The sequence below is a fragment of the Anomaloglossus baeobatrachus genome, chromosome 1, assembly GCF_048569485.1.
Source record: "Anomaloglossus baeobatrachus isolate aAnoBae1 chromosome 1, aAnoBae1.hap1, whole genome shotgun sequence".
Taxonomy (NCBI): Eukaryota; Metazoa; Chordata; class Amphibia; order Anura; family Aromobatidae; genus Anomaloglossus; species Anomaloglossus baeobatrachus.
This window is the reverse complement of record NC_134353.1, coordinates 219,366,764-219,393,843: the sequence shown is the minus strand read 5'-3', so window position 1 is coordinate 219,393,843 and position 27,080 is coordinate 219,366,764. Positions and strand designations below refer to the sequence as shown.

Genomic DNA, 27,080 nt, shown 5'->3' with positions numbered 1-27,080 from the left:
TCTTTGACTTCTCAGGCGTCGGCCTTTTCGTCCTACGCCATGAACGCCGTTCTGGACTCTGCGAGCCGTACAGCGGTAGCATCCGCCAATTCGGTGGCAGTCCGCAGGGCCATGTGGCTACGCGAATGGAAGGCAGACTCTGCTTCCAAGAAGTTCTTAACCGGTTTGCCATTTTCTGGCGACCGTTTGTTTGGCGAGCAATTGGACGAAATTATTAAACAATCCAAGGGAAAGGACTCGTCCTTACCCCAGTCCAAACCAAACAGACCTCAGCAACGAAAAATACAACCGAGGTTTCGGTCCTTTCGGCCCTCAGCCAGGTCCCATTCCTCCACGTCCAACAGGTCAGAGAAGGGCCAGAGGAACTCTTCTGCATGGCGGTCTAAGTCACGTCCTACGAAGACCGCCGGAGGAACCGCCTCCAAGGCGGCCTCCTCATGACTTTCGGCCTCCCCAAACCGCATCCTCGGTCGGTGGCAGGCTCTCCCGCTTTTGCGACGCCTGGTGGCCACATGTCCAAGACCGATGGGTGAGAGACATTCTGTCTCACGGTTACAGGATAGAGCTCAGTTCTCGTCCTCCGACTCGTTTCTTCAGAACATCTCCGCCCCCCGAACGAGCCGATGCACTTTTTCAGGCGGTGAACACTCTGAAGGCAGAAGGAGTTGTGATCCCCGTTCCCCTTCAAGAACGTGGTCGCGGTTTTTACTCCAACTTGTTCGTGGTGCCAAAAAAGGACTGATCATTCCGTCCCGTTCTGGACCTCAAACTGCTCAACAGACACGTGAGAACCAGACGGTTCCGGATGGAATCTCTCCGCTCTGTCATCGCCTCGATGTCCCAAGGAGACTTCCTAGCATCAATCGACATCAGGGATGCTTATCTCCATGTGCCGATTGCACCAGAGCATCAACGCTTCCTGCGTTTCGCCATCGGGGACGAACACCTTCAGTTCGTGGCACTGCCTTTCGGCCTGGCGACAGCCCCACGGGTCTTCACCAAGGTCATGGCAGCAGTGGTGGCGGTCCTACACTCTCAGGGCCACTCGGTGATCCCTTACTTAGACTATCTTCTAGTCAAGGCACCCTCCCGGGTGGCATGTCGACACTGCCTGACCATTGCTCTGGAGACTCTCCAGAGGTTCGGGTGGATCATCAATTTCCCAAAGTCAAAATTGACACCGACCCAATCACTGACTTATCTCGGGATGGAGTTTCATACTCTCTCAGCGATAGTGAAGCTTCCGCTGGACAAACAGCGTTCGCTGCAGACAGGGGTGCACTCTCTCCTTCGGACCCAGTCACACCCCTTGAGGCGCCTCATGCACTTCCTAGGGAAGATGGTGGCAGCAATGGAGGCAGTTCCCTTTGCGCAGTTTCATCTGCGTCCACTTCAATGGGACATTCTCCGCAAATGGGACAGGAGGTCGACGTCCCTAGACAGGAACGTCTCTCTTTCACTGGCAGCCAAAACCTCTCTTCAGTGGTGGCTTCTTCCCACTTCCTTGTCGAAGGGAAAATCCTTCCTGCCCCCATCCTGGGCTGTGGTCACGACGGACGCGAGTCTGTCAGGGTGGGGAGCGGTCTTCCTCCACCACAGGGCTCAGGGAACCTGGACTCCGACAGAGTCCTCCCTTCAGATCAATGTTCTGGAGATAAGGGCAGTGTATCTAGCCCTAAAGGCGTTCCATCGGTGGCTGGAGGGCAGACAGATCCGCATACAGTCGGACAACGCCACGGCGGTCGCGTACATAAACCACCAGGGCGGCACACGCAGTCGTCAGGCCTTCCAAGAAGTTCGGCGGATTCTGCTGTGGGCGGAAGCCACAGCCTCCACCATCTCCGCAGTTCACATCCCGGGCGTAGAAAACTGGGAAGCAGACTTTCTCCGTCGCCAGGGCATGGACGCAGGGGAATGGTCTCTTCACCCGGACGTGTTTCAAGAGATCTGTTGCTGCTGGGGAACGCCGGACGTCGACCTCATGGCGTCTCGGCACAACAACAAAGTCCCGGCATTCATGGCACGGTCTCAAGATCACAGAGCTCTGGCGGCGGACGCATTAGTTCAGGATTGGTCGCAGTTTCGACTGCCTTATGTATTTCCTCCTCTGGCACTGCTGCCCAGAGTGTTACGCAAGATCAGGTCCGACTGCCGCCGCGCCATCCTCGTCGCTCCAGACTGGCCGAGGAGGTCGTGGTACCCGGATCTGTGGCACCTCACGGTGGGTCAACCGTGGGCACTCCCAGACCGTCCAGACTTGCTGTCTCAAGGGCCATTTTTCCATCTGAATTCTGCGGCCCTCAACCTGACTGTGTGGCCATTGAGTCCTGGCTCCTAGCGTCCTCAGGGTTATCTCAAGATGTCATTGCCACCATGAGACAGGCCAGGAAACCAACGTCCGCCAAGATCTATCACCGGGCTTGGAGGATCTTCTTATCCTGGTGCTCTGATCGGGGTTTTACCCCCTGGCCGTTTGCCTTACCCACTTTTCTTTCTTTCCTTCAATCCGGAATGGACAAGGGTTTGTCTCTCGGCTCTCTCAAGGGACAAGTATCGGCGCTTTCCGTGTTTTTTCAAAAGCGTCTAGCCAGGCTTCCGCAGGTCCGCACGTTCCTGCAGGGAGTTTGCCACATAGTCCCACCTTACAAGCGTCCGCTGGAACCCTGGGATCTTAACAGGGTGCTAACGGCTCTTCAGAAACCACCTTTCGAGCCGATGCGAGATGTCTCTCTATCACGCCTTTCGCAGAAGGTGGCCTTCCTAGTGGCAGTCACATCACTTCGGAGAGTGTCTGAGCTAGCAGCGCTGTCATGCAAAGCCCCCTTCCTGGTGTTTCACCAGGATAAGGTGGTTCTGCGTCCGGTCCCGGAATTTCTCCCTAAGGTGGTATCCCCTTTTCATCTCAATCAGGATATCTCCTTACCTTCCTTTTGCCCTCATCCAGTTCACCAATGTGAAAAGGATTTGCACTTGTTAGATCTGGTGAGAGCACTCCGGCTCTACATTTCTCGCACGGCGCCCCTGCGCCGTTCTGATGCGCTCTTTGTCCTTGTCGCTGGCCAGCGTAAGGGGTCGCAGGCTTCCAAGTCAACCTTGGCTCGGTGGATCAAGGAACCGATTCTTGAAGCCTACCGTTCTTCTGGGCTTCCGATTCCTTCAGGGCTGAAAGCCCATTCTACCAGAGCCGTAGGTGCATCCTGGGCATTGCGGCACCAGGCTACGGCTCAGCAGGTGTGTCAGGCGGCTACCTGGTCGAGTCTGCACACTTTCACGAAACACTATCAGGTGCATGCCTATGCTTCGGCAGATGCCAGCCTAGGTAGGCGAGTCCTTCAGGCGGCGATTGCCCACCTGTAAGAGGGGGCCGTTTTTCGGCTCTTTTTATCGAGGTATTCTTTTACCCACCCAGGGACTCCTTTTGGACGTCCCAATTGTCTGGGTCTCCCAATGGAGCGACAAAGAAGAAGGGAATTTTGTTTACTTACCGTAAATTCCTTTTCTTCTAGCTCCTATTGGGAGACCCAGCACCCGCCCCTGTTCCCTTCGGGCTGTTGTTCTTTTGTGTACACATATTGTTCATGTTGAATTGTTCTTTTGGTTCATGGTTTCAGTTCTCCGAACATCCTTCGGATTGAATTTACCTTAGACCAATTTATAAGTTTCCGCCTTCCTGCTTTGGCACCAAAACTGATGGGCCCGTGATGCACGGGAGGGTGTATAGGCAGAGGGGAGGGGTTACACTTTTTAAAGTGTAATACTTTGTGTGGCCTCCGGAGGCAGAAGCTATACACCCAATTGTCTGGGTCTCCCAATAGGAGCTAGAAGAAAAGGAATTTACGGTAAGTAAACAAAATTCCCTTCTTTCTGCTTTTTTTTTTTTCTTTTTTTTTTTATTAATCTATTGAGGGAAACGGGAAAACCACCACCAATACTCCTAATATGACGGTGTGAGCTTAAAACAGCGAAATCCTAACATTGTGTATTTTACACACCATAGAGATTCGGCTATATGCAGTCAGGGTGACCGCAGAAAATGTATCTTTTTACCTGGAAAAGCCCTTTAATATCTTAGTCAATCTTTATTATTTTTTCTTTATCGTTCCTTTGGGAGACCCAGACATTGGGTGTATAGCTTCTGCCTCCGGAGGACACACAAAGTACTACACTAAAAAGTGTGGCTCCTCCCTCTGAGCATATACACCTCCTGGAGAACCAGATCTAGCCAGTTCATTGCTTTGTGTTCAGGAGGCATACATCCACACATGCATTCTCATCTGATTTTTCATTTTTGGAAAGATTTTGAAGAAAAGCGGGTCCAAGTCTGGACCCCCGGCATGTCCCTTCTCACCCCACTGTGTCGGCGGTGTTGTTAAGGTTGATTCCAAGGCTGGAGCCTTACATGCCGCGCTCCTTCACCATCCCTCGGGCTCTGGCTTGAAGTGGGAGCCAGCACGGTTCTCCATGCTTTGCAGGAGACCGGTCTCCATCCGCAGCCCTTCAGGATCCTGCTGGACCGAGCACTCATCCCCAGGGACATGGCCCTGCGTCTCAGCAAGCTAAGTACCTGAGACGTTTATGTTCTGGGGGTCCCTGTACTTATGTGGGGAGAGTGTGCTGAGTGTTCTTTGTGACATTTCCGGCGGGTTCTCTGGCTGTCGCCTGAGAACCGCGCCGATGGTGCCTGCGCGCCGGCCGCACCGCTCAAATTTAGGCCCCGGCTTCGCCGGAGGCCTACTTTCGGTTTCACTGCCCTCGCATTTCATTCATGCAGAGGGACAGTGTGGCTCCGCCCAGCGGCCGTTCTGCACAGGGGAGAGACACTCCTCACTGAGTACATGTCTCCTCCCCTGTAAGTCTCTTTGGCCCTCCAGATCTCGCTCTCAGGGTTGGCCCTGCCCCCTCTCCTCGCTCCGGCGCCATTTTATCAGCGTTTTCTCTGCAATCAGCACTGGCTGCAGCATCCCTGCTGAGGTGCTTGGGGGTCCGGGCTTAGGGATCTGGAGGGCACACAACACCGCTCCAGCGGTCTGGTAAGCCACAACCTCTGGTTGTGGGCCTCTGTATATACTCTCTAGGGGTCACTCTGGCAAGAGCCCCCACTTCAGCAGCATGTCTCACACGAGGAGCAAGGCTCCAAAGCTATATTCAGTATGCACTGCATGTAAGCTCCTGCTGCCTGAACCGAGCACATATCCACATTGTGATGCCTGCTCTAACCTGACAATGCCTCAGCCTGGAATCGACCCCCCCAGTGGTCTCTCCGGCTGCTCCGGCTCCTGTGGCTGAACCCCCGGCTTGGGTAGAATCCTTCTCTAGGTCTATCTCCCTGTCGTTTGCCGACTCCATGGGACAGCTGTCCCGGACTTTGCTGAACATGCATCAGCCCCCTTCACAGGGAGCCTCTGCTGCTAGGGCTCTCTCAGCGGAGCTCACAGAGGATTCATCAGCTGGTCCCAGACCCCGTCCTCCTAAAAGACGCAGGGCTCCCTCTCCTTCCTCGTCCCGCGGCTCTGTTTCAGAAGCTGACACGCCGGACGAGGAGGATGCCTTTACTGGGGGCTCGGAGGCTACCTCCATGTGCCCCATTGATCTGTCCGAAAGTGACTCAGATGTTAGTGATTTGATTGCGTCCATTAATTCTGTACTGGACCTCAATCCGCCAGTATCAGAGGAGCAACCCTCTCTGGCAGAAAAGCACCAGTTTACCTTGCCTAAGAGGACAAGCAGTGTGTTCTTTAACCACTCCAATTTTCAGGCCACTGTGACCAAGCCTAGGGCCTGTCCTGACAAACGCTTCCCAAAGCGTGGTTCTGATGACCGTTTTCACTTTCCACCTGAGGTGGTCAAGGAGTGGGCTCATTCACCAAAGGTAGACCCCCCGGTGTCTAGACTCTCAGCCCGGACCGTTGTATCAGTGGCTGATGGCACCTCTCTTAAGGATTCCACTGACCGCCAGGTTGACCTTCTGGCCAAATCTGTATATGAGGCGGCAGGGGCCTCGTTCTCCCCATCTTTTGCAGCAGTGTGGGCTCTCAAAGCCATCTCTGCTTCTCTAGAGGAGATGCATTCCCTCACCAGGGAATCTATGCCCGAAATGGTTTCCTTAGCTTCCCAAGCTTCAGCTTTTTCATCCTATGTTATGTCTGCCATGCTGGAGGCTTCTCACCGCACTGCGGTGGCTTTGGCTAATTCCCTCGCTATCCGCAGGATCTTGTGGCTTAGAGTGGAAGGCAGATGCTTCTTCAAAGAAGTACCTTGCTGGGCTCCCTTTTGCTGGGTCCAGGCTATTCGGTGAACAACTGGATGAAATTATTAAGGAAGCTACTGGCGGGAAGAGTACTTCCATGCCACAAACTAAAACCAGGAAACCTGTCCAGGGTAGGAACCAGTCGAGGTTTCGTTCCTTTCGTTCCTCCAACTGGTCGTCCTCTAAGCCCTCGGCCTCGTCCACTAACTCAGCCAAGGACCAGAAATCCAACTGGCGCCCAAAAGCGCGTCCACAGAAGACCGCAGGAGCTGCTGCCACTAAGGCAGCCTCCTCTTTACTATCTGGCCGCGCCAGCAACGTCCTTAGTCGGTGGCAGGCTCTCCCACTTTGGAGACGTGTGGTTTCAACACGTCTCCGATCAGTGGGTGCGGGATATCCTCTCCCACGGCTACAGGATAGAATTCTCTTCCAGCCCGCCAAACAGATTTTTTCTGTGAACTCCCCCCTGCTCCAAGGCCGCCGCCTTCTCTCAGGCCGTGGCATCCTTGCAGGCCAACGGAGTAATTGTACCGGTTCCCGCCCGGGAACGGTTCAGAGGTTTCTACTCAAATCTCTTCCTAGTCCCCAAAAAGGACGGTTCCTTCCGGCCCATCCTGGATCTCAAGCTTCTCAACAAGCATGTTCAGGTGCGGCATTTTCGCATGGAGTCTCTGCGATCAGTCATTGCCTCAATGACCCAAGGAGATTTCCTGGCATCCATCGACATCAGAGATGCCTATCTGCATGTGCCAATTGCAGTTTCACACCAGCGTTGGCTACGTTTTGCAATCGGAGAGGAACATTTCCAATTCGTGGCTCTGCCCTTCGGGTTAGCCACGGCCCCTCGAGTATTCACCAAGGTCATGGCAGCAGTGGTTGCGGTTCTGCACCTCCAGGGGTTGGCAGTGATTCCTTACCTGGACGACCTTCTAGTCAAGGCTTCATCCAGCGCAGACTGTCAGCGGAGTGTCTCGCTCACTCTCGCCACTCTAGCCCAATTCGGGTGGCTTGTCAATCTGCCCAAATCCACTCTGACTCCGACCCAGAGGCTCACGTACCTAGGGATGCAGTTCGAGACTCTGCCGGCACTTGTGAAGCTGCCCTTAGTCAAACAGCAGTCCCTCCATCTGACGGTGCGCTCTCTGCTGAGGCCCCGCCGTCATTCCATCAGGCACCTAATGCAGGTGCTGGGTCAGATGGTGGCGTCAATGGAGGCTGTTCCCTTTGCCCAGTTCCATCTGCGTCCTCTGCAACTGGACATTCTCTGCTGTTGGGACAAGCGGACTTCCTCCTTGCACAGGCTAGTGGCTCTGTCGCCACAGACCAGGAGCTCTCTTCAGTGGTGGCTTCGGCCCCTCTCTCTGTCTCAGGGGCGCTCCTTCCTGGCCCCGTCCTGGGTGATCCTCACCACGGATGCCAGTCTATCCGGCTGGAGAGCGGTATGTCTCCACCACCGAGCGCAGGGCACTTGGACTCCGTGCGAGTCAGCCCTCTCGATCAATGTGCTGGAAACCAGAGCCGTGCTTCTGGCTCTCCTAGCTTTTCACCACCTGTTGGCGGGCAAGCACATCCGAGTCCAGTCAGACAACGCGACAGCGGTTGCCTACATCAATCACCAAGGCGGGACACGCAGCCGCCTGGCAATGTTGGAGGTTCAACGCATCCTTCAATAGACGGAGGACTCCAAGTCCACCATATCCGCAGTCCACATCCCAGGCGTGGAAAACTGGGAAGCAGATTATCTCAGCCGTCAAACCGTGGACAGTGGCGAGTGGTCCCTGCATCCGGCAGTGTTTGTCAATCTGCCGCAAGTGGGGCACTCCGGAAGTTGACCTAATGGCATCCCGTCACAACAAGAAGGTTCCGCTTTACGTGTCTCGCTCCCACGATCCTCAGGCCTTTGCAGCGGACGCTCTGGTTCAAGATTGGTCCCAGTTTCGTCTGTCCTACGTGTTTCCCCCTCTAGCTCTCTTGCCCAGAGTTCTGCGCAAGATCAGAATGGAGGGCCGTCGGGTCATCCTCATTGCTCCGGACTGGCCCAGGCGAGCTTGGTACCCAGACCTGATCCATCTGTCCGTAGAGGTGCCGTGGCATCTTCCGGACCGTCCAGACCTTCTCTCACAAGGTCCGTTTTTCCGCCAGAATTCTGCGGCTCTCAGATTGACGGCGTGGCTCTTGAGTCCTGGATCTTGACTGCTTCTGGTATCCCCCCTGAAGTCCTCTCCACTATGACTCGGGCTCGGAAGTCTTCCTTGGACAAAATCTATCACAGGACTTGGAGAATTTTCCTGTCCTGGTGTCGCTCTTCCGGCCATGCTCCTTGGCCTTTTTCCTTGCCGACCCTTCTGTCCTTTCTACAGTCCGGTCTGCAGCTAGGACTATCCCTCAATTCCCTCAAGGGACAAGTCTCTGCTCTGTCCGTACTGTTCCAGCGGCGTATCGCCCGGCTGGCTCAAGTGCGCACCTTCATGCAGGGCGCGTCTCACATCATTCCGCCTTATCGGCGGCCCTTGGATCCCTGGGACCTCAATTTGGTCCTCACGGCCTTGCAGAAACCCCCCTTTGAGCCTCTTAGGGAGGTTTCTTTGTTTCGTCTTTCACAGAAAGTGGTCTTTCTTTGTCGCTCCATTGGGAGACCCAGACAATTGGGTGTATAGCTTCTGCCTCCGGAGGCCACACAAAGTATTACACTTTAAAAAGTGTAACCCCTCCCCTCTGCCTATACACCCTCCCGTGCATCACGGGCTCCTCAGTTTTATGCTTTGTGTTGAAGGAGGCACACATTCACTCAAGCTCCCATTTTAGTCAGCAGCAGCTGCTGATTGTATCGGATGGAAGAAAAGAGGGCCCTAACAGGGCCCCCGGCATGCTCCCTTCTCACCCCACTAAGTCGGCGGTGCTGTCAAGGTTGAGGTACCCATTGCGGGTACAAAGGCTGGAGCCACATGCCGTTTTTCCTTCCCCATCCCTTAGAGGCTCTGGGAGAAGTGGGATCCTAACCGGTCACCATTCACTGGGACCGGGCTCCCTCCGCAGCCCCTGAGGGAATCTGACGGACAGGAGACTGAGTATCATCAGGGACAGGCCCTGCATCTATAATGTACTCTGTGTCCCCTTGGGGACGGTGCATGGAGCGCCTGTGTTACAGACGCTGCAGCGGCTGCTGTTTTTTTGTGACGACCGGGACTACCGCGCCGACCGCGCCTGTTTGCCGGCCGCGTTATTAAATTTAGTCCCCGGCTTCTGCGGCCTAGTACCATAACTCCCGCCCCCGGGCCTGCCAGTCAGGGGTAAGGGCGGGACGGTCGACTGGACGTCGGCAGTGAAGGCTGGAGCATACTTAGGTGTTCTCCTCCCCCCTCACTGAGCACTGTGGGGCACCAGATTCCCGCACTTTATTAGTCACGCCCACGGCTCCCTCCTCCCCTGAGAGCTCTGGCAGCCATTGTTACAATCACTTCTGCCGGTGGAGGATTTCAGAACGAGCTCTACAGCTCTGGGAGGCCCAGGCTGGGAATCTGGTGGACACACAACCGCTTTCGACGGTCGGTAAGCCACACCGGTGCCGAAGTGTGTGTGTGTATATATGTATATATATGTATATATATATATGTATATATATGTGTATATATATGTGTATATATATGTATATATATATATATAATTTTCTCTGTTCGGCCGCATTGTTTTGCTTTTGGCTATATACCCTCAGTGATCACTCTCAGAGGAGACAACAGCATGTCGTCCGCAAAGAGCAAGGGTGCCAAGGCACAGGCTTATTTTGCAACCTGTACCTCTTGTGCGGCTATGTTACCTGCAGGTTCCACCTACCCTCACTGTGTGCAATGCTCGGCCCCTGTGGCACTCACTCAGCCGGAGCCTCGGGCACTGGTGGGACCCTCGGCTCAGGTAGAACCGCCGGCTTCCACTGTCCAGGTGGCAGGGACAGAGTTTGCAGTTTTGGCTGAGAAACTCTGAGTCGCTTTCACAGTCCATGGCTCAATCTATGGACAAATGGTCTGCTAAGATACTAGAAGCCTTGCAGTCCAGATTGGGTCTCAGCATGAGGACTCTCTGGAGGATGAGGCGGAGGTCGCAGCTCAGGGCTCTGATCCTGACGTTGCTCTCAATCTTGATACACCTGAAGGGGACGCCATAGTAAATGACCTTATAGCGTCCATCAACCAGGTCCTAGATCTTTCTCCCCCAACTCCACCTATAGAGGAGTCTGCTTCACAGCAGGAGAAACACCAGTTTAGGTTTCCCAAACGTACACGGAGTGCGTTTTTCGATCACTCTAACTTCAGAGATGCTGTCCAGAAGCACAGAGCATTTCCGGACAAGCGCTTTACTAAGCGCCTTAATGACACACGTTACCCCTTCCCCCCCTGACGTAGTTAAGGGTTGGGCTCAGTGTCCCAAGGTGGATCCTCCAGTCTCTAGGCTGGCGGCTAGATCCGTAGTATCAGTGGCAGATGGTTCATCGCTCAAGGATGCCACTGACAGGCAAATAGAGCTCCTGATGAAATCCATCTATGAAGCCATAGGCGCGTCTTTTGCTCCGGCCTTTGCAGCCGTGTGGGCACTCCAAGCTATCTCAGCTTGTCTGTCTGAGATTAATGCAGTCACACGTACCTCTGCTCCGCAAGTTGTGTCTTTGACTTCTCAGGCATCGGCTTTTTCGTCCTACGCCATGAACGCCGTCCTGGACTCAGCGAGCCGTACAGCGGTAGCGTCCGCCAATTCGGTGGCAGTCCGCAGGGCCATGTGGCTACGCGAATGGAAGGCAGACTCTGCTTCCAAGAAGTTCTTAACCGGTTTGCCATTTTCTGGCGACCGTTTGTTTGGCGAGCAATTGGATGAAATTATTAAACAATCCAAGGGAAAGGACTCGTCCTTACCCCAGTCCAAACCAAACAGACCTCAGCAACGAAAAATTAAATCGAGGTTTCGGTCCTTTCGGCCCTCAGCCAGGTCCCAATCCTCCACGTCCAACAGGTCAGAGAAGGGCCAGAGGAACTCTTCTGCATGGCGGTCTAAGTCACGTCCTCCAAAGACCGCCGGAGGAACCGCCTCCAAGGCGGCCTCCTCATGACTTTCGGCCTCCCCAAACCGCATCCTCGGTCGGTGGCAGGCTCTCCCGCTTTTGCGACGCCTGGTGGCCACATGTCCAAGACCGATGGGTGAGAGACATTCTGTCGCACGGTTACAGGATAGAGCTCAGCTCTCGTCCTCCGACTCGTTTCTTCAGAACATCTCCGCCCCCGAGCGAGCCGATGCACTTTTTCAGGCGGTGAACACTCTGAAGGCAGAAGGAGTTGTGATTCCCGTTCCCATTCAAGAACATCGCGGTTTTTACTCCAACTTGTTCGTGGTGCCAAAAAAGGACGGATCATTCCGCCCCATTCTGGACCTCAAACTGCTCAACAGACACGTGAGAACCAGACGGTTCCGGATGGAATCTCTCCGTTCTGTCATCGCCTCGATGTCCCAAGGAGACTTCCTAGCATCAATCGACATCAGGGATGCTTATCTCCATGTGCCGATTGCACCAGAGCATCAACGCTTCCTGCGTTTCGCCATCGGGGACGAACACCTTCAGTTTGTGGCACTGCCTTTCGGCCTGGCGACAGCCCCACGGGTCTTCACCAAGGTCATGGCATCCGTGGTGGGGGTCCTACACTCTCAGGGCCACTCGGTGATCCCTTACTTAGACGATCTCCTAGTCAAGGCACCCTCCCGGGTGGCATGTCAACACAGCCTGGCCATTGCTCTGGAGACTCTCCAGAGGTTCGGGTGGATCATCAATTTCCCAAAGTCAAAATTGACACCGACCCAATCACTGACTTACCTCGGGATGGAGTTTCATACTCTCTCAGCGATAGTGAAGCTTCCGCTGGACAAACAGCGTTCGCTGCAGACAGGGGTGCACTCTCTCCTTCGGACCCAGTCACACCCCTTGAGGCGCCTCATGCACTTCCTAGGGAAGATGGTGGCAGCAATGGAGGCAGTTCCCTTTGCGCAGTTTCATCTGCGTCCACTTCAATGGGACATTCTCCGCAAATGGGACAGGAGGTCGACGTCCCTAGACAGGAACGTCTCTCTTTCACTGGCAGCCAAAACCTCTCTTCAGTGGTGGCTTCTTCCCACTTCCTTGTCGAAGGGAAAATCCTTCCTGCCCCCATCCTGGGCTGTGGTCACGACGGACGCGAGTCTGTCAGGGTGGGGAGCGGTCTTCCTCCACCACAGGGCTCAGGGAACCTGGACTCCGACAGAGTCCTCCCTTCAGATCAATGTTCTGGAGATAAGGGCAGTGTATCTAGCCCTAAAGGCGTTCCATCGGTGGCTGGAGGGCAGACAGATCCGCATACAGTCGGACAACGCCACGGCGGTCGCGTACATCAACCACCAGGGCGGCACACGCAGTCGTCAGGCCTTCCAAGAAGTTCGGCAGATTCTGCTGTGGGCGGAAGCCACAGCCTCCACCATCTCCGCAGTTCACATCCCGGGCGTAGAAAACTGGGAAGCAGACTTTCTCAGTCGCCAGGGCATGGACGCAGGGGAATGGTCTCTTCACCCGGACGTGTTTCAAGAGATCTGTTGCTGCTGGGGAACGCCGGACGTCGACCTCATGGCGTCTCGGCACAACAACAAAGTCCCGGCATTCATGGCACGGTCTCAAGATCACAGAGCTCTGGCGGCGGACGCATTAGTTCAGGATTGGTCGCAGTTTCGACTGCCTTATGTATTTCCTCCTCTGGCACTGCTGCCCAGAGTGTTACGCAAGATCAGGTCCGACTGCCGCCGCGCCATCCTCGTCGCTCCAGACTGGCCGAGGAGGTCGTGGTACCCGGATCTGTGGCACCTCACGGTGGGTCAACCGTGGGCACTCCCAGACCGTCCAGACTTGCTGTCTCAAGGGCCATTTTTCCATCTGAATTCTGCGGCCCTCAACCTGACTGTGTGGCCATTGAGTCCTGGCTCCTAGCGTCCTCAGGGTTATCTCAAGATGTCATTGCCACCATGAGACAGGCCAGGAAACAAACGTCCGCCAAGATCTATCACAGGGCTTGGAGGATCTTCTTATCCTGGTGCTCTGATCGGGGTTTTACCCCCTGGCCGTTTGCCTTACCCACTTTTCTTTCTTTCCTTCAATCCGGAATGGACAAGGGTTTGTCTGTCGGCTCTCTCAAGGGACAAGTATCGGCGCTTTCCGTGTTTTTTCAAAAGCGTCTAGCCAGGCTTCCGCAGGTCCGCACGTTCCTGCAGGGAGTTTGCCACATAGTCCCACCTTACAAGCGTCCGCTGGAACCCTGGGATCTTAACAGGGTGCTAACGGCTCTTCAGAAACCACCTTTCGAGCCGATGCGGGATGTTTCTCTATCGCGCCTTTCGCAGAAGGTGGCCTTCCTAGTGGCAGTCACATCACTTCGGAGGGTGTCTGAGCTAGCAGCGCTGTCATGCAAAGCCCCCTTCCTGGTGTTTCACCAGGATAAGGTGGTTCTGCGTCCGGTCCCGGAATTTCTCCCTAAGGTGGTATCCCCTTTTCATCTCAATCAGGATATCTCCTTACCTTCCTTTTGCCCTCATCCAGTTCACCAATGTGAAAAGGATTTGCACTTGTTAGATCTGGTGAGAGCACTTCGGCTCTACATTTCTCGCACGGCGCCCCTGCGCCGTTCTGATGCGCTCTTTGTCCTTGTCGCTGGCCAGCGTAAGGGGTCGCAGGCTTCCAAGTCAACCTTGGCTCGGTGGATCAAGGAACCGATTCTTGAAGCCTACCGTTCTTCTGGGCTTCCGATTCCTTCAGGGCTGAAGGCCCATTCTACCAGAGCCGTGGGTGCATCCTGGGCATTGCGGCACCAGGCTACGGCTCAGCAGGTGTGTCAGGCGGCTACCTGGTCGAGTCTGCACACTTTCACGAAACACTATCAGGTGCATGCCTATGCTTCGGCAGATGCCAGCCTAGGTAGGCGAGTCCTTCAGGCGGCGGTCGCCCACCTGTAAGAGGGGGCCGTTTTTCGGCTCTTTTTATCGAGGTATTCTTTTACCCACCCAGGGACTGCTTTTGGACGTCCCAATTGTCTGGGTCTCCCAATGGAGCGACAAAGAAGAAGGGATTTTTGTTTACTTACCGTAAATTCCTTTTCTTCTAGCTCCTATTGGGAGACCCAGCACCCGCCCCTGTTCCCTTCGGGCTGTTGTTCTTTTGTGTACACATATTGTTCATGTTGAATTGTTCTTTTGGTTCATGGTTTCAGTTCTCCGAACATCCTTCGGATTGAATTTACCTTAGACCAATTTATAAGTTTCCTCCTTCCTGCTTTTGCACCAAAACTGAGGAGCCCGTGATGCACGGGAGGGTGTATAGGCAGAGGGGAGGGGTTACACTTTTCAGTGTAATACTTTGTGTGGCCTCCGGAGGCAGAAGCTATACACCCAATTGTCTGGGTTTCCCAATAGGAGCTAGAAGAAAAGGAATTTACGGTAAGTAAACAAAATTCCCTTCTTCTAGTGGCCATAACTTCCCTCAGTAGAGTCTCTGATTTGGCTGCGCTCTCTTCGGAGTCACCTTTTTTGTTTTTACATCAAGACAAGGTGGTTCTCCGTCCGACTCCGGACTTTCTCCCTAAGGTGGTTTCTCCTTTCCACCTTAACCAGGACATTTCCCTGCCTTCCTTTTGTCCGGCTCCTGTTCATCGCTTTGAAAAAGCGTTGTATACTCTGGATCTGGTGCGTGCTCTCCGGATCTATGTGTCTCACACCGCTGCTCTTAGGCGGTGCACCTCTCTTTTTGTGCTAACCACAGGTCGGCGTAAGGGCCTCTCTGCTTCTAAGCCGACCTTAGCTCGTTTAGGATTAGGTCGGCCATTTCCGATGCCTACCAGTGTACTCAGGTGCCTCCCCCGCCGGGGATCAAGGCACACTCGACCAGAGCTGTCGGTGCCTCTTGGGCTTTCAGGCACCAGGCTACGGCTCAGCAAGTCTGTCAGGCTGCCACTTGGACTAGCCTGCATACCTTTTCAAAGCACTACCAAGTGCATGCTCATGCTTCGGCAGATGCGAGCTTGGGCAGACGCATCCTTCAGGCGGCTGTCGCCCATTTGTGAAGTTAGGCTCCGCCTACTTCTCAGTTTTTTTGTTTACTTACCGTAAATTCTTTTTCTTATAGTTCCGTATTGGGAGACCCAGCACCCTCCCTGTTGCCTGTTGGCAGTTTCTTGTTCCGCGTGTTATCACCGGCTGTTGTCGTGGACAGAGTCTCCGGTTGTTCCGGTTCTTGCTCTGTCTTTACTTGTGGGTGGCTATTCTCCTTCAGCTTTTGCACTAAACTGGCTAGATCTGGTTCTCCAGGGGGTGTATATGCTCAGAGGGAGGAGCTACACTATTTAGTGTAGTACTTTGTGTGTCCTCCGGAGGCAGAAGCTATACACCCAATGTCTGGGTCTCCCAATACAGAACTATAAGAAAAAGAATTTACGGTAAGTAAACAAAATTCTCTTTTTTACTTCTTGTTCCAGCAGTTAATGAAAATTGCAAGCTGTTCCCATATATACAGGTCTACCAGTATTTGTTTATATTACACCCTATTCGGTATTATTTTGATACAAAAAACAATTTTGTAAATTTATTTTTAATGCTTGCCTTAACTCCCCCATGATGGGTATTTTTTTTTCATGATCTTGATTTCATGCAGACAAACATAGCCCGCTCTTCTGAGGGTAGATGTCGGCTAAATTATATAGTGGATATCTGCTTCTAACACCAGCGATCAGCGTGCCTGCCGATTGCTGCTGACTGTGGCATTTAAGCGCAATGATGTGGCACAGATTTCAGTTCGGGCGGCCGTTGGCTTCCCTACTATGACATGGCAAGAAACCGATGGGTTGCTATGATAGCCGGGTCATTTAACCCCTTAACGACTGTGGGCAGTAAAATTACGTCCTAGCGGTCATAACATTACTGCCCGCGGTCTGCCAGTAGCAGCATGCCGAGATCGGCGCACATCTCAGCTGATTTTCACAGCTGAGATGTGAGCCTGCTAGGCACGAGCAGAATAGTTATCTGCTCGTGCCGTTTAACCCCTGAAATGGCGCTGTCAATATGTGACAGCGCCATTATAAACGCGATCGTGGTAAAGTTTTACTTACCGCCCGATACTAGAAGTCACGTGACATGATCACGTGACGTCCGGTGGTTGTCATGGTAGCACAGGGTCATGTGATAACTCCTGTGCTAGACATGAACCACTTTCAATTACGCTTTGTACGGAGGCCAGGGAAGCGGGAAGTGAGCGTATCTGCTGTTTACAGCTGTATAGCTGTGATCAGCACGTAGTGCAGAGCGATCAGATTGCTTATCGCAATAGCCCCCTAGGGGGACTAGTAAAATAAAAGTTAAAAAAAAGTTTTAAAAAATTAAAAAAAAAAAACCAAAACCTAAAAGTTCAAATCACTCCCCTTTCGCCCCATTGAAAATTAAAGGGTTAAAAAAATACACACATTTGGTATCGCCGCGTTCAGAAACGCCCGATCTATCAAAATATAAAATCAATTAATCTGATCAGTAAACGGCATAGCGGCAAAAAATTCCAAACACCAAAATTACGTTTTTTTGTCGCCACAACTTTGCGCAAAATGCAATAACAGGCGATCAAAACGTAGCATCTGCGCAAAAATGCTACCGTTAAAAACGTCAGCTCGAGTCACAAAAAATAAGCAGTCACTGAGCCATAGATCCCGAAAAATGAGAACGCTATGGGTCATGGAATATAGCGTAAAACGTGCTCTATTTTTTTCAGACAAACTTCCGAATTTTTTTAACCCCTTATATAAAAGTAAACCTATACATGTTTGGTGTCTACGAACTCGCACTGACCTGAGGCAACACACCCACACATCAATTTTACCATTTAGTGAACACAGTGAATAAAATATCGCAAAAACAATAGTGCTATCGCACTTTTTGCAATTTTTCTGCATTTGGAATTTTTTTGCAGTTTTCCAGTACACTATATGGTAAAACCTATGGTTTCATTTAAAAGTACAGCTCGTTCTGCAAAAAATGAGCCATCACATGACCATATTGACTGAAAAATAAAAAATTTACACGTCTCAGAAAATGGCGAAAAAAAACGGAAAGTGAAAAATCGGCCGGTTGTGAAGGGGTTAAAAAAAAATAAAAAATACACATTTGGTGTCAACATGTTTGGGAAAAGTCCAATCTATGAAAATACACAATTATCCCGATCTGTAAATAGAAGGGAAAAAAAATCAATGTTTTTGGTTGCCGCAATCCTACAAAAAAATTACAATTCGAAACAATCAGTGTTGTATCGACCCCAAAATAATAAACACGCCACCACGCAAAACAGAGTTCTCCCACAGCACCACTGACCAAAAAATAAAAATGCCTTAAGAAAATAGCAACTCAAACGAGTGTGTATGTATGTATGTATGTATGTATGTATGTATGTATGTATGTATGTATGTATGTATGTATGTATGTATGTATGTATGTATGTATGTATGTATGTATGTATGTATGTATGTATGTATGTACACACACACATACACACACATATATATATATACATACATACATACATACATACATACATACATACATACATACATACATACATACATACATACATACATACATACATTATATATATATATATGTATGATGTGTGTGTATATATGTATGTATATATATGTGTGTGTATATATGTATGTATATATGTGTGTGTATATATGTATGTATATATATATATGTGTGTGTGTGTATATATATACCGTATTTTTCGCTTTATAAGACGCACCGGAATATAAGACGCACCCCAAACTTAGACATAAAAAAGGTAAAAAAAAGAAAAATGGGGTCCGTCTTATACTCCGGTGTTCTCTTACCGGAGGGGGGCAGCAGTGGTGGTGAAGCGGGGTCACAGGAGGCACAGGTTGTGCTGGCAGGCGCGGCAGGTCAGTGGCAGCGGGGTCCGTGGTTGCAGGTGCCGTGGTTAGGCCGGTGCAGTGAGTGTCCGCGGTCCCGGTTCAGTGGTGGCAGCGGCGGCGGCGACTGCTCAGTGGTGGCATGGACTGCTCAGTGGTGGAGTGTGTCCGCGGTCCCGGTTCAGTGGTGGCAGCGGCGGCGACGGCTCAGTGGTGGGAGTGGCGGCGACGGCTCAGTGGTGGCAGCGGCAGGGACTGCTCAGTGGTGGCGTGTGTCCGCGGTCCCGATTCAGTGGTGGCAGCGGCGGCGGCAACTGCTCAGTGGTGGCAGCGGCAGGGACTGCTCAGTGGTGGCGTGTGTCCGCGGTCCCGATTCAGTGGTGGCAGCGGCGGCGGCAACTGCTCAGTGGTGGCAGCGGCAGGGACTGCTCAGTGGTGGCGTGTGTCCGCGGTCCCGGTTCAGTGGTGGCAGCGGCGGCTCAGTGGTGGGAGCGGCGGCAACTGCTCAGTGGTGGCAGCGGCAGGGACTGCTCAGTGGTGGCGTGTGTCCGCGGTCCCGGTTCAGTGGTGGCAGCGGCGGCGGCTCAGTAGTGGGAGCGGCGGCGACGGCTCAGTGGTGGAGTGTGTCCGCGGTCCCGATTCAAGTAATGGCGCCGCATGCGCAGATGGAGCTCTCATCCAAGGGCTCCATCTGCGCACGCGCTGACTCCCGGAGCAGCGCGTGCGCAGATGGAGCTCTCATCCAAGAGCTCCACCGGCGCCATCATTTGAAAGTGGGACTGCGGACAACTGGTAAGCTGCACAGCCGCCCGCCCCGCATGCACAGCTGCCCGCCCACTCTGCGTACAAGCCGCCGGGTACCTGTGCTTGCGTGCGGTGGCAGCCGGGTACCCATGGCTGTGTGCGGGCGGCAGATGGGTGACTGTGTGAGGGCGGCAGCCGAGTACCTGCACGGGCACCCGACTGCCGCTCGCACACAGCACCCGGCTGCCGCCCGCACACAGCCATGGGTACCCGTCTGCCACCGCATGCAAGCACAGGTACCTGGCTGCCGACCCCACACAGCACCCGCTGCCGCCCGTACACAGCCACGGGTACCCGGCTGCCGCTGCATGCAAGTACAGGTACCCGGGCGCTTGCATGCAGCCACAGGCACCCGCCCGATCGCCCCCCCCCCCCGCTACCGCTTTATAAGACGCACCCCCCATTTTCCTCCCAAAATTTGGGGAGGAAAAGTGCGTCTTATAAAGCGAAAAATACGGTATATGTGTGTGTATATATGTGTATGTATGTGTATATATATATATATATATATATATATATATATATATATATATATATATATATATATATATATATATATATATATATATATATATATATATATATATATATATATATATATATATATATATATATATATATATATATATATATATATATATATATATATATATATATATATATATATATTTTTCGTGTGTGTATATACACACACAAACACACACACACACACACACACATATATATATACATACATATATATATATATATATATATATATATATATATATATAAAAATATGTATGTGTATGTATATATATGTGTATGTATTATATACATTTTTATTTTTTTTTTTAACGAATTTCAACACTTAAAGAAAAAAATGAATTCTGCAAGTTTGGTATGTTCGTAGTAATTTCTTTATATAGCGCCAACATATACCGCAGCACTTAACAATTCAGAGGGGCCATATACAGACAATGAGAAACAAGTAACACAATTCAACAGATACCAAGAGAAGTGAGGGTCCTGCTCACAGCTTACAATCTATGAAGGAAATGGAGGCACAATCATACGTAATCATACTGACCTGGACAATCCTATTTCCAGGTAACTGACAAAATAGAGATGTCATACAAAAGTACAACTAGTTCATCCAAAAACAAGCCCTCACTTGGCTTTTCAAGCTGTAAAATAAATGGCTATGGCCTTCAGAAGGGAAAGAGTGCAAAAATGAAAAATTGCTCAGTCCTTAAGTGGTTAAAAAATAGGATATGCATGTTAAAATCTTTGTTTGTTTGCGGTTTTTTTGCCCCCCCCCCATTTATTTTAATTTTATGTATTTTTTTATTTTTAAAGCTGTGTTTTGGGAGAGATGTAATGAACTCCAAGATATAGAGAAAATCATGGCGCAGATAGAAAGGGGGGAAGCAAGGATACAGAGGAGAATAAGCATCAAAAAAGCATTGGACACAAAGGTAACTGGATATTATACTGCTTCTGTGTGTTCACACATTGTTTTGTATCTTTTTATATTGAGAATACTGTATAATACACTTTTATTTTGTCAGATTGGTCGATACAAGGCACCTTTTCATCAGCTGCGAATATCTTATGGCACCAACAAGGGAAAGAATTATACAGAGGAAGAAGACCGCTTTCTCATCTGCATGTTGCACAAACTTGGTTTTGATAAAGAGAATGTATATGATGAGCTCAGGCAATGCATCAGGAACTCTCCCCAGTTCAGATTTGACTGGTTCCTGAAGTCAAGGACTGCGATGGTGAGACGTTTTTGGCAGGTGGCAAATTTCTCCTTTGTTCTTGTTGGTAGCATGTTACCTGCTTGCTAAAATATGAAGGGAACTAACCTACATCACTGACACCTTTTTTAAAGTCGCGAATACATTTTTTATTCTTCCCATATACTTTGTGAAGGTTAGGTTCATCTTATTTTACTGCATTTAAGGTCTAAACATAAGTTGTAAACATTTTTTTTATTTTTTTTCAATATCTAGGAGCTGCAAAGAAGATGTAATACTCTGATCACTTTAATTGAAAGGGAAAACCTTGAATTAGAGGAGAAGGAAAAAGCGGAGAAGAAGAAACGTGGACCAAAAACACCTTCTGTAAGTTTTATGTTGAGGTTCTTTTTAAAACCTTTTTTACACAAGCACATTTTCCCATGAAGGAGTGCTTTGTGTGTTAGAAGCTGTGTAAGTCGCTTTCATTGTGTGCCACCTGGAGTTAAGGGTTGCAAGTGTGCCAACAGTGTATGATTTATCCTAGATCTGGTGCGCAGTAGACTAGGTATAACATCAGCTTGAATTATACCCAGCAGACACTGCCTGTTCAGTTTGCACTCATGGCTGATGGCAGCTTTCTTTGATCACTGCTGTCCAACTTCTAAAATGCCACTGGCTTTCTAAAGGTACCGTCGCACTAAGCGACGCTCCAGCGATCCCACCAGCAACCTGACCTGGCAGGGATCGCTGGAGCGTCTCTACACTGGTTGCTGGTGAGCTGTCAAACAGGCAGATCTCACCAGCAACCAGTGACTAGCCCCCAGCCAGAAGCGACGCGTGGAAGCAATGCTGCGCTTGGTAACTAAGGTAAATATCGGGTAACCAACCCGATACTTACCTTGGTTACCAGCGCACACCGCGTAGCCCTGGCTCCCTGCACTCCTAGCCAGAGTACACATCGGGTTAATTACCCGATGTGTAGTCTGGCTATGTGTGCAGGGAGCCGGCACTGACCGTGAGAGCGGCGGACGCTGGTAACGAAGGTAAATATCCGGTAACCAAGGAAAGGTCTTCTTGGTTACCCGATGTTTACCGTGGTTACCAGTGTCCGCAGAAGCCGGCTCCCTGCTCCCTGCACATTCAGTTGTTGCTCTGTCGCTGTCACACACAGCGATGTGTGCTTCACAGCGGGAGAGCAACAACTAAAAAATGGCCCAGGACATTCAGCAACAACCAGCGACCTCACAGCAGGGGCCAGGTTGTTGCTGGATGTCACACACCGCAACATCGCCGTTGCGTCACAAAAGTCGTGTCTCAGCAGCGATGTTGCTAGCGATGTTGCTTAGTGGGACGTGGCCTTTACAACTGCATTTGAAGACTGTCCGCATAGGATAGTTATGCAAACCAGGTAGAGGTGCTTGTGCATCATATGGGGCAATCATGTAAATACACCTACCCACCTGCTTGTTTAACCTCAATATTCACCCTCACATCTTCTTTGACTAAAAGCTCTGGCTTCATGGATCCATGAAGGGAGGTGATGGAAACAAAGCAGAAAGGAAGGTGTATTTAAATAATTAGTCCCACTATGATGCATGAGTGCCTGTACTTGGTTTGCACAGTGGATCATCTTGGACTGACGGAATCCCTTTAATTCTTATAATTGTCTATGATCATAAAAGGTCATGATTTTAGATGAATAGATTAAACACTGGCGCTAATGCAATACTGGAGCTGTGAGTAAACTGGGGGTCCTGTGTGAAAGCCTTCCAAAAACCAAAGAACTTAGTCAATCTTTGATCACCGGCCATCAATTGATAGTCTAAATGAAGTCCTGAATCAGCACAAACCAAAAATACTAACAGATTGGTGTGACTATGTGGCAACAGGATAATGTAAATGTGTAGCAAAAACAGGGATGTCAGTCCCTGTAAAATAATGAGAAAGTGCTAATCTCATCTGGATAATCCAATTATTGACAAGCAGGGAATAAATAAACAAGTAAAGACACATTCAGAAGTGAAGCTGAATACCTGAAATCAGAGGCTGTAAGTGATCATGAATAAGGAAATCTGTATTCCGGTTTCATAAGTGAGTGGCTTGTTGGTTGCGCTGCCTTCAGCAGAGGATAGTGGACGCGATACACACGCTGGAGCACTCCGGATGGTAGTACTCCGGCTGGTAGTACTCCGATCAAAACAAATCGAATACAAAAGTTGCAAGTGACGTCACAGGCGATGGCCATTATGGGCTCACCCGAGGTCCAAAAAACCGATGCGTTTCGAAGGGCAAAACTGTCTCCTTCGTCAGGCAAGTTGACTCTTGGAAGAAAATTAAAACTGATTACGGCATGACTGGATTAAAAAGGAATATGTGGCCAGAATGTGCCCATTAGAATTGGGGCTTCAGTATACTCGCTGCGGTTTGTTGCCTCTTTTATTGCAAACTGATATTTTAGTTTTTATCCAAGGGTTCTTGCATATTAAAATGCTTCTCTAGCTAGTTAGTCTTAGGGTACTTTCACACTTGCGTTGTTTTCCTTCCGTTACAATCCGCCCTTCTGGAAAACAGCGGAATCCGTTAACGGATTCCGCTGTTTCCCATAGACTTGTATGGATGACTGATTGTGCCAAAAGGACCTGCGTTGCTTCCGCTGGGCAACTCTCCGTTACTTCCGCCCAGCGGGAGGAACGCAGCATATAACTTTATTTGAGCAGCGGAATCCTCAGAATTTCACTGCGCATGCTCCCTTTTTTTTTTTTTTTTTAAATCACAAACTTTATTTTGTCTCGCGGTGGCCGAACGTTCAGCTGAGCGCCCACCCGCCGGCATGCCTGGCCATCGGCATGTGAGAGCGCTCAGCTGAGCGCCCGCCGGCTAGTGACAGCGCTCAGCTGAGCGCCGGCATGCCTGGCCGCCGGCAAGTGACAGCGCTCAGCTGAGCGACCAGCCGCCGGCTTTTGAGCGATCAGCTGATCGTTCACAATAGTCTGCTGTAAAACTGTAAAGAAGAAAAAAAAGTATATAAAAATCTTTCAGTTTTGTACGGTCCGTAGCATCCGTTGTGCCACTATATGCAACGCATTCGTGTCATCCGTCACACAACGCAATGCTACGGAAGCCGTCCAACGCAAGTGTGAAAGTAGCCTTAGACACTTGTCTGAAGTTTCATATCTGAATGCTGCAAGTGTCCATTAAAGGGTCTGTTCTAATCAGTCAGCCATCTTTTACTATTGCACTGCTTGCTTTTCACTTGGAGCTGAAGGAGACTGGTATGATGTCACTGTCATGTTGAATTATAGTATTCAATCAAAACCTTTTCTTTTTGCAGGGTCAAAAACGGAAGATGGATGGTGGGCCAGATGGCAGAGGAAGGAGAAAGAAGCTTAAGCTTTGAGTGTATATTTTGTATTTAATAAATTTCAGAAGTAGTACTTTGCTTTACGGGTCTTCATAAGATGTACTGTACACTTATCGACTATTATGTCATTCAACGACATCAGGTTCATCTGTTTATTATACTAGGGACGTACTTATTGTAGTTAACCCTCCTTTTTTAAATGAGACAGCTGTGCTGGGCATTTTTTTACCATTAACATTTGAAGTAATAAAATAGACTTCGTGAAATGTGTTATTGGTAATGTGTGCTTTATTTCCTTCTAAATTGCGATCATATAATGTAATTGTAAAAACTATTTATTTTTTTTTTTTTTTTTTAATACTCTGGTGGCTTTGTGCAGAAATTTTTTTTTTTTTTTTTGTCTGGTTAATTCCTAAATGTTTGCTTATGTGTTATCATTTAAAAAAAAAAATAAAAATAAAGTACGCCTAGAATGTAGACCTCATTAAGTTTTCAAAAATATGATCTCTTATGGCAAAGAGTGCACAACCTTCTCTGGTTTTGGTGCCACATTGTCTGATTGTACAGCTCTCAAGAAAGCCATGAGGTTGAGTTATTCCCATTATTTACTTCATATTAATAGTATGTCATAAATTTCTTATAAGAGCTATCCCCCCCTTTTTTTTTTTTTGCAATCCCATGTATCCTAAGAATGTTGCTCTGCTTATAAATTATAGAGGAGTAAAAGCTTTTGTTTGCTTACACTGATCTACATTTGGAAAATGTTTCTGCCGACCTAAGTATTTTTTGCTTATTTTTACCCAAATAAAAGGTGCTGGTTCCAGATCTGAAGTAAAAAAAAAATGCAATTCATCAATTTTTTTTCACAAATGAGAAATATTTAAAGGTTTTAAAGATGAATATCAGGGGTATTAAAGAAATTATGAAGCGGCAATGTCATGTAATACACATTTTTTGCATGAAATATCGTCTAACTGTCAAGGGAGGAATTTGCGTTGAAGACTGCTAATGGAGTCTTCATTTGGGATATCCAGAGACTGTGCCGTATTAGCTGTATATCAGTGCCAATATATATCAATGTATATAAGACAAAGAATACAGACATGCTCTCTTTTCAGCCAGCGTCATCAACTGAACTAGTTTAATTCGATAGATCCAATTATACAGTAAGTAAGCATAAATAACCTTAAAGCTAACGAAGGAGTGCTTTCACTCCCCTATTTTTCACATCATACTCCTGCCCTCCCGTACATTCCTTTTGTGTGAACATTACTGATAAGACTTTGCAGCTTCACATTCTGGCTTCATCATCTTTGGTTAACTCCTTCATGATTATACAACTTTGAATTATACTATAGGTCTGTACGATGGCTACATAGACAGACAGACAGATAATTATACAACTACATCTACATTTTGATTATTTATATACACAGATATTCTTATTACGTTTAAACAAACATACTACAGCTCAGGTGACCTCCACAGTCCCCCCTTAATAAAATATCTGTGAATATTATTACCTTAAATTTTAAAATTTTTACGATTTGAGATATACTTTATTATTTGGGACTTATTTGTGACCTACTGTCCTTGGGACTTTAATTATATCTATATATGCGGGCTTTTCATGAGATCGGTTTAATTTAACACTACAGACTTTAACTCCCCCTTAAGTACTTATTTTATACATTAAAAATACTTTTTGATCTATAGGGGCTATTAGAATTGGCGTTATTATTCTCATTAGGGCACATTATCCTGATTAAGAAAGATTGAATCTAGACCTTATTTAACCCCTTCAGCCCCCAGCCTGTTTTCACCTTAAAGACCCGGCCATTTTTTGCAATTTTGACCAGTGTCACTTTGACAGGTTATAACTCTGGAACACTTCAACGGATCCTGGCGATTCTGAGATTGTTTTTTCGTGACATATTGTACTTCATGTCAGTGGTAAATTTAGGCCGATATGTTTTGCGTTTATTTGTGAAAATTTCGGAAATTTGGCGAAAATTTTGAAAATTTTGCAATTTTCAAAATTTGAAATTTTATGCCCATAAATCTGAGAGATATGTCACACAAAAAAGTTACTAAATAACATTTCCCACATGTCTACTTTACATCAGCGCAATTTTTGAAAAAAAAAAAATTTCCGTCAGGAAGTTAGAAGGGTTCAAAGTTCATCACCAATTTCTCATTTTTCCAACAAAATTTACAAAAAAAAATTTTTTAGCTACCACATCACATTTGGAGTGATTTGAGAAACCTAGGCGACATAAAATACCCAAAAGTGACCCAATTCTAAAATCTGCACCCCTCACTCTGCTCAAAACCACATCCAAGAAGTTTATTAACCCTTTAGGAGCTTCACAGCAACCAAAGCAATGTAGAAGAAAAAATGAAAATTTTACTTTTTTAACACAAAAATGTTACTTTAGCCATAAAAATTAGTATTTTCACAAGGGTATCAGGAAAAATCCATCATAAAATGTATCGTGCATTTTCTCCTGAGTACGCAGATACCCAATATGTGGTGGTAATCAAATGTTTGGGCACACAGCAGGACTCGGAAGGCAAGGAGCGCCATTTGAATTTTTGAGTGCAAAATTAGCTGCACTCATTAGCGGACACCATGTCGGGTTTGAAGACCCCCTAAGGTGCCTAAACAATGGAGCTCCCCCACAAATGACCCCATTTTGGAAACTAGAGCCCTCAAATATTTTTTCTAGATGTTTGATGTGCACTTTGAACCCCTGGGGGCTTCACAGAAGTTTATAACGTTGAGCCGTGAAAAGAAAAAAAAATTTTTTTACCACAAAACTGTTGCTTCAACCAGGTAGCTTTTTTTATCACAAGGGTATCAGGAAAAAATGCACCATAAAATGTATTGTGCATTTTCTCCTGAGTACGCAGATACCCCATATGTGGTGGAAATCAAATGTTTGGGCGCACGGCAGGACTCTGAAGGCGAGGAGCGCCATTTCACAGCAAAA

At 49.0% G+C, this 27,080-nt stretch overlaps 1 protein-coding gene across 1 annotated transcript in view; it reads left to right on the top strand.

Annotated features, from left to right (window-relative positions):
* SMARCA5 (SNF2 related chromatin remodeling ATPase 5) overlaps positions 1–24,477 on the top strand; it is a 122,484-nt gene extending 98,007 nt beyond the window's left edge. Inside the window, exons 21-24 of the mRNA XM_075348146.1 lie at positions 20,341–20,459; positions 20,553–20,765; positions 21,000–21,110; positions 24,058–24,477. Of these exons, the coding sequence (XP_075204261.1) occupies positions 20,341–20,459; positions 20,553–20,765; positions 21,000–21,110; positions 24,058–24,123 (509 nt within the window). The 3' untranslated portion in view covers positions 24,124–24,477. The remainder of the gene's footprint in view (positions 1–20,340; positions 20,460–20,552; positions 20,766–20,999; positions 21,111–24,057) is intronic.
* The last annotated feature ends 2,603 nt before the right edge of the window (positions 24,478–27,080 follow it).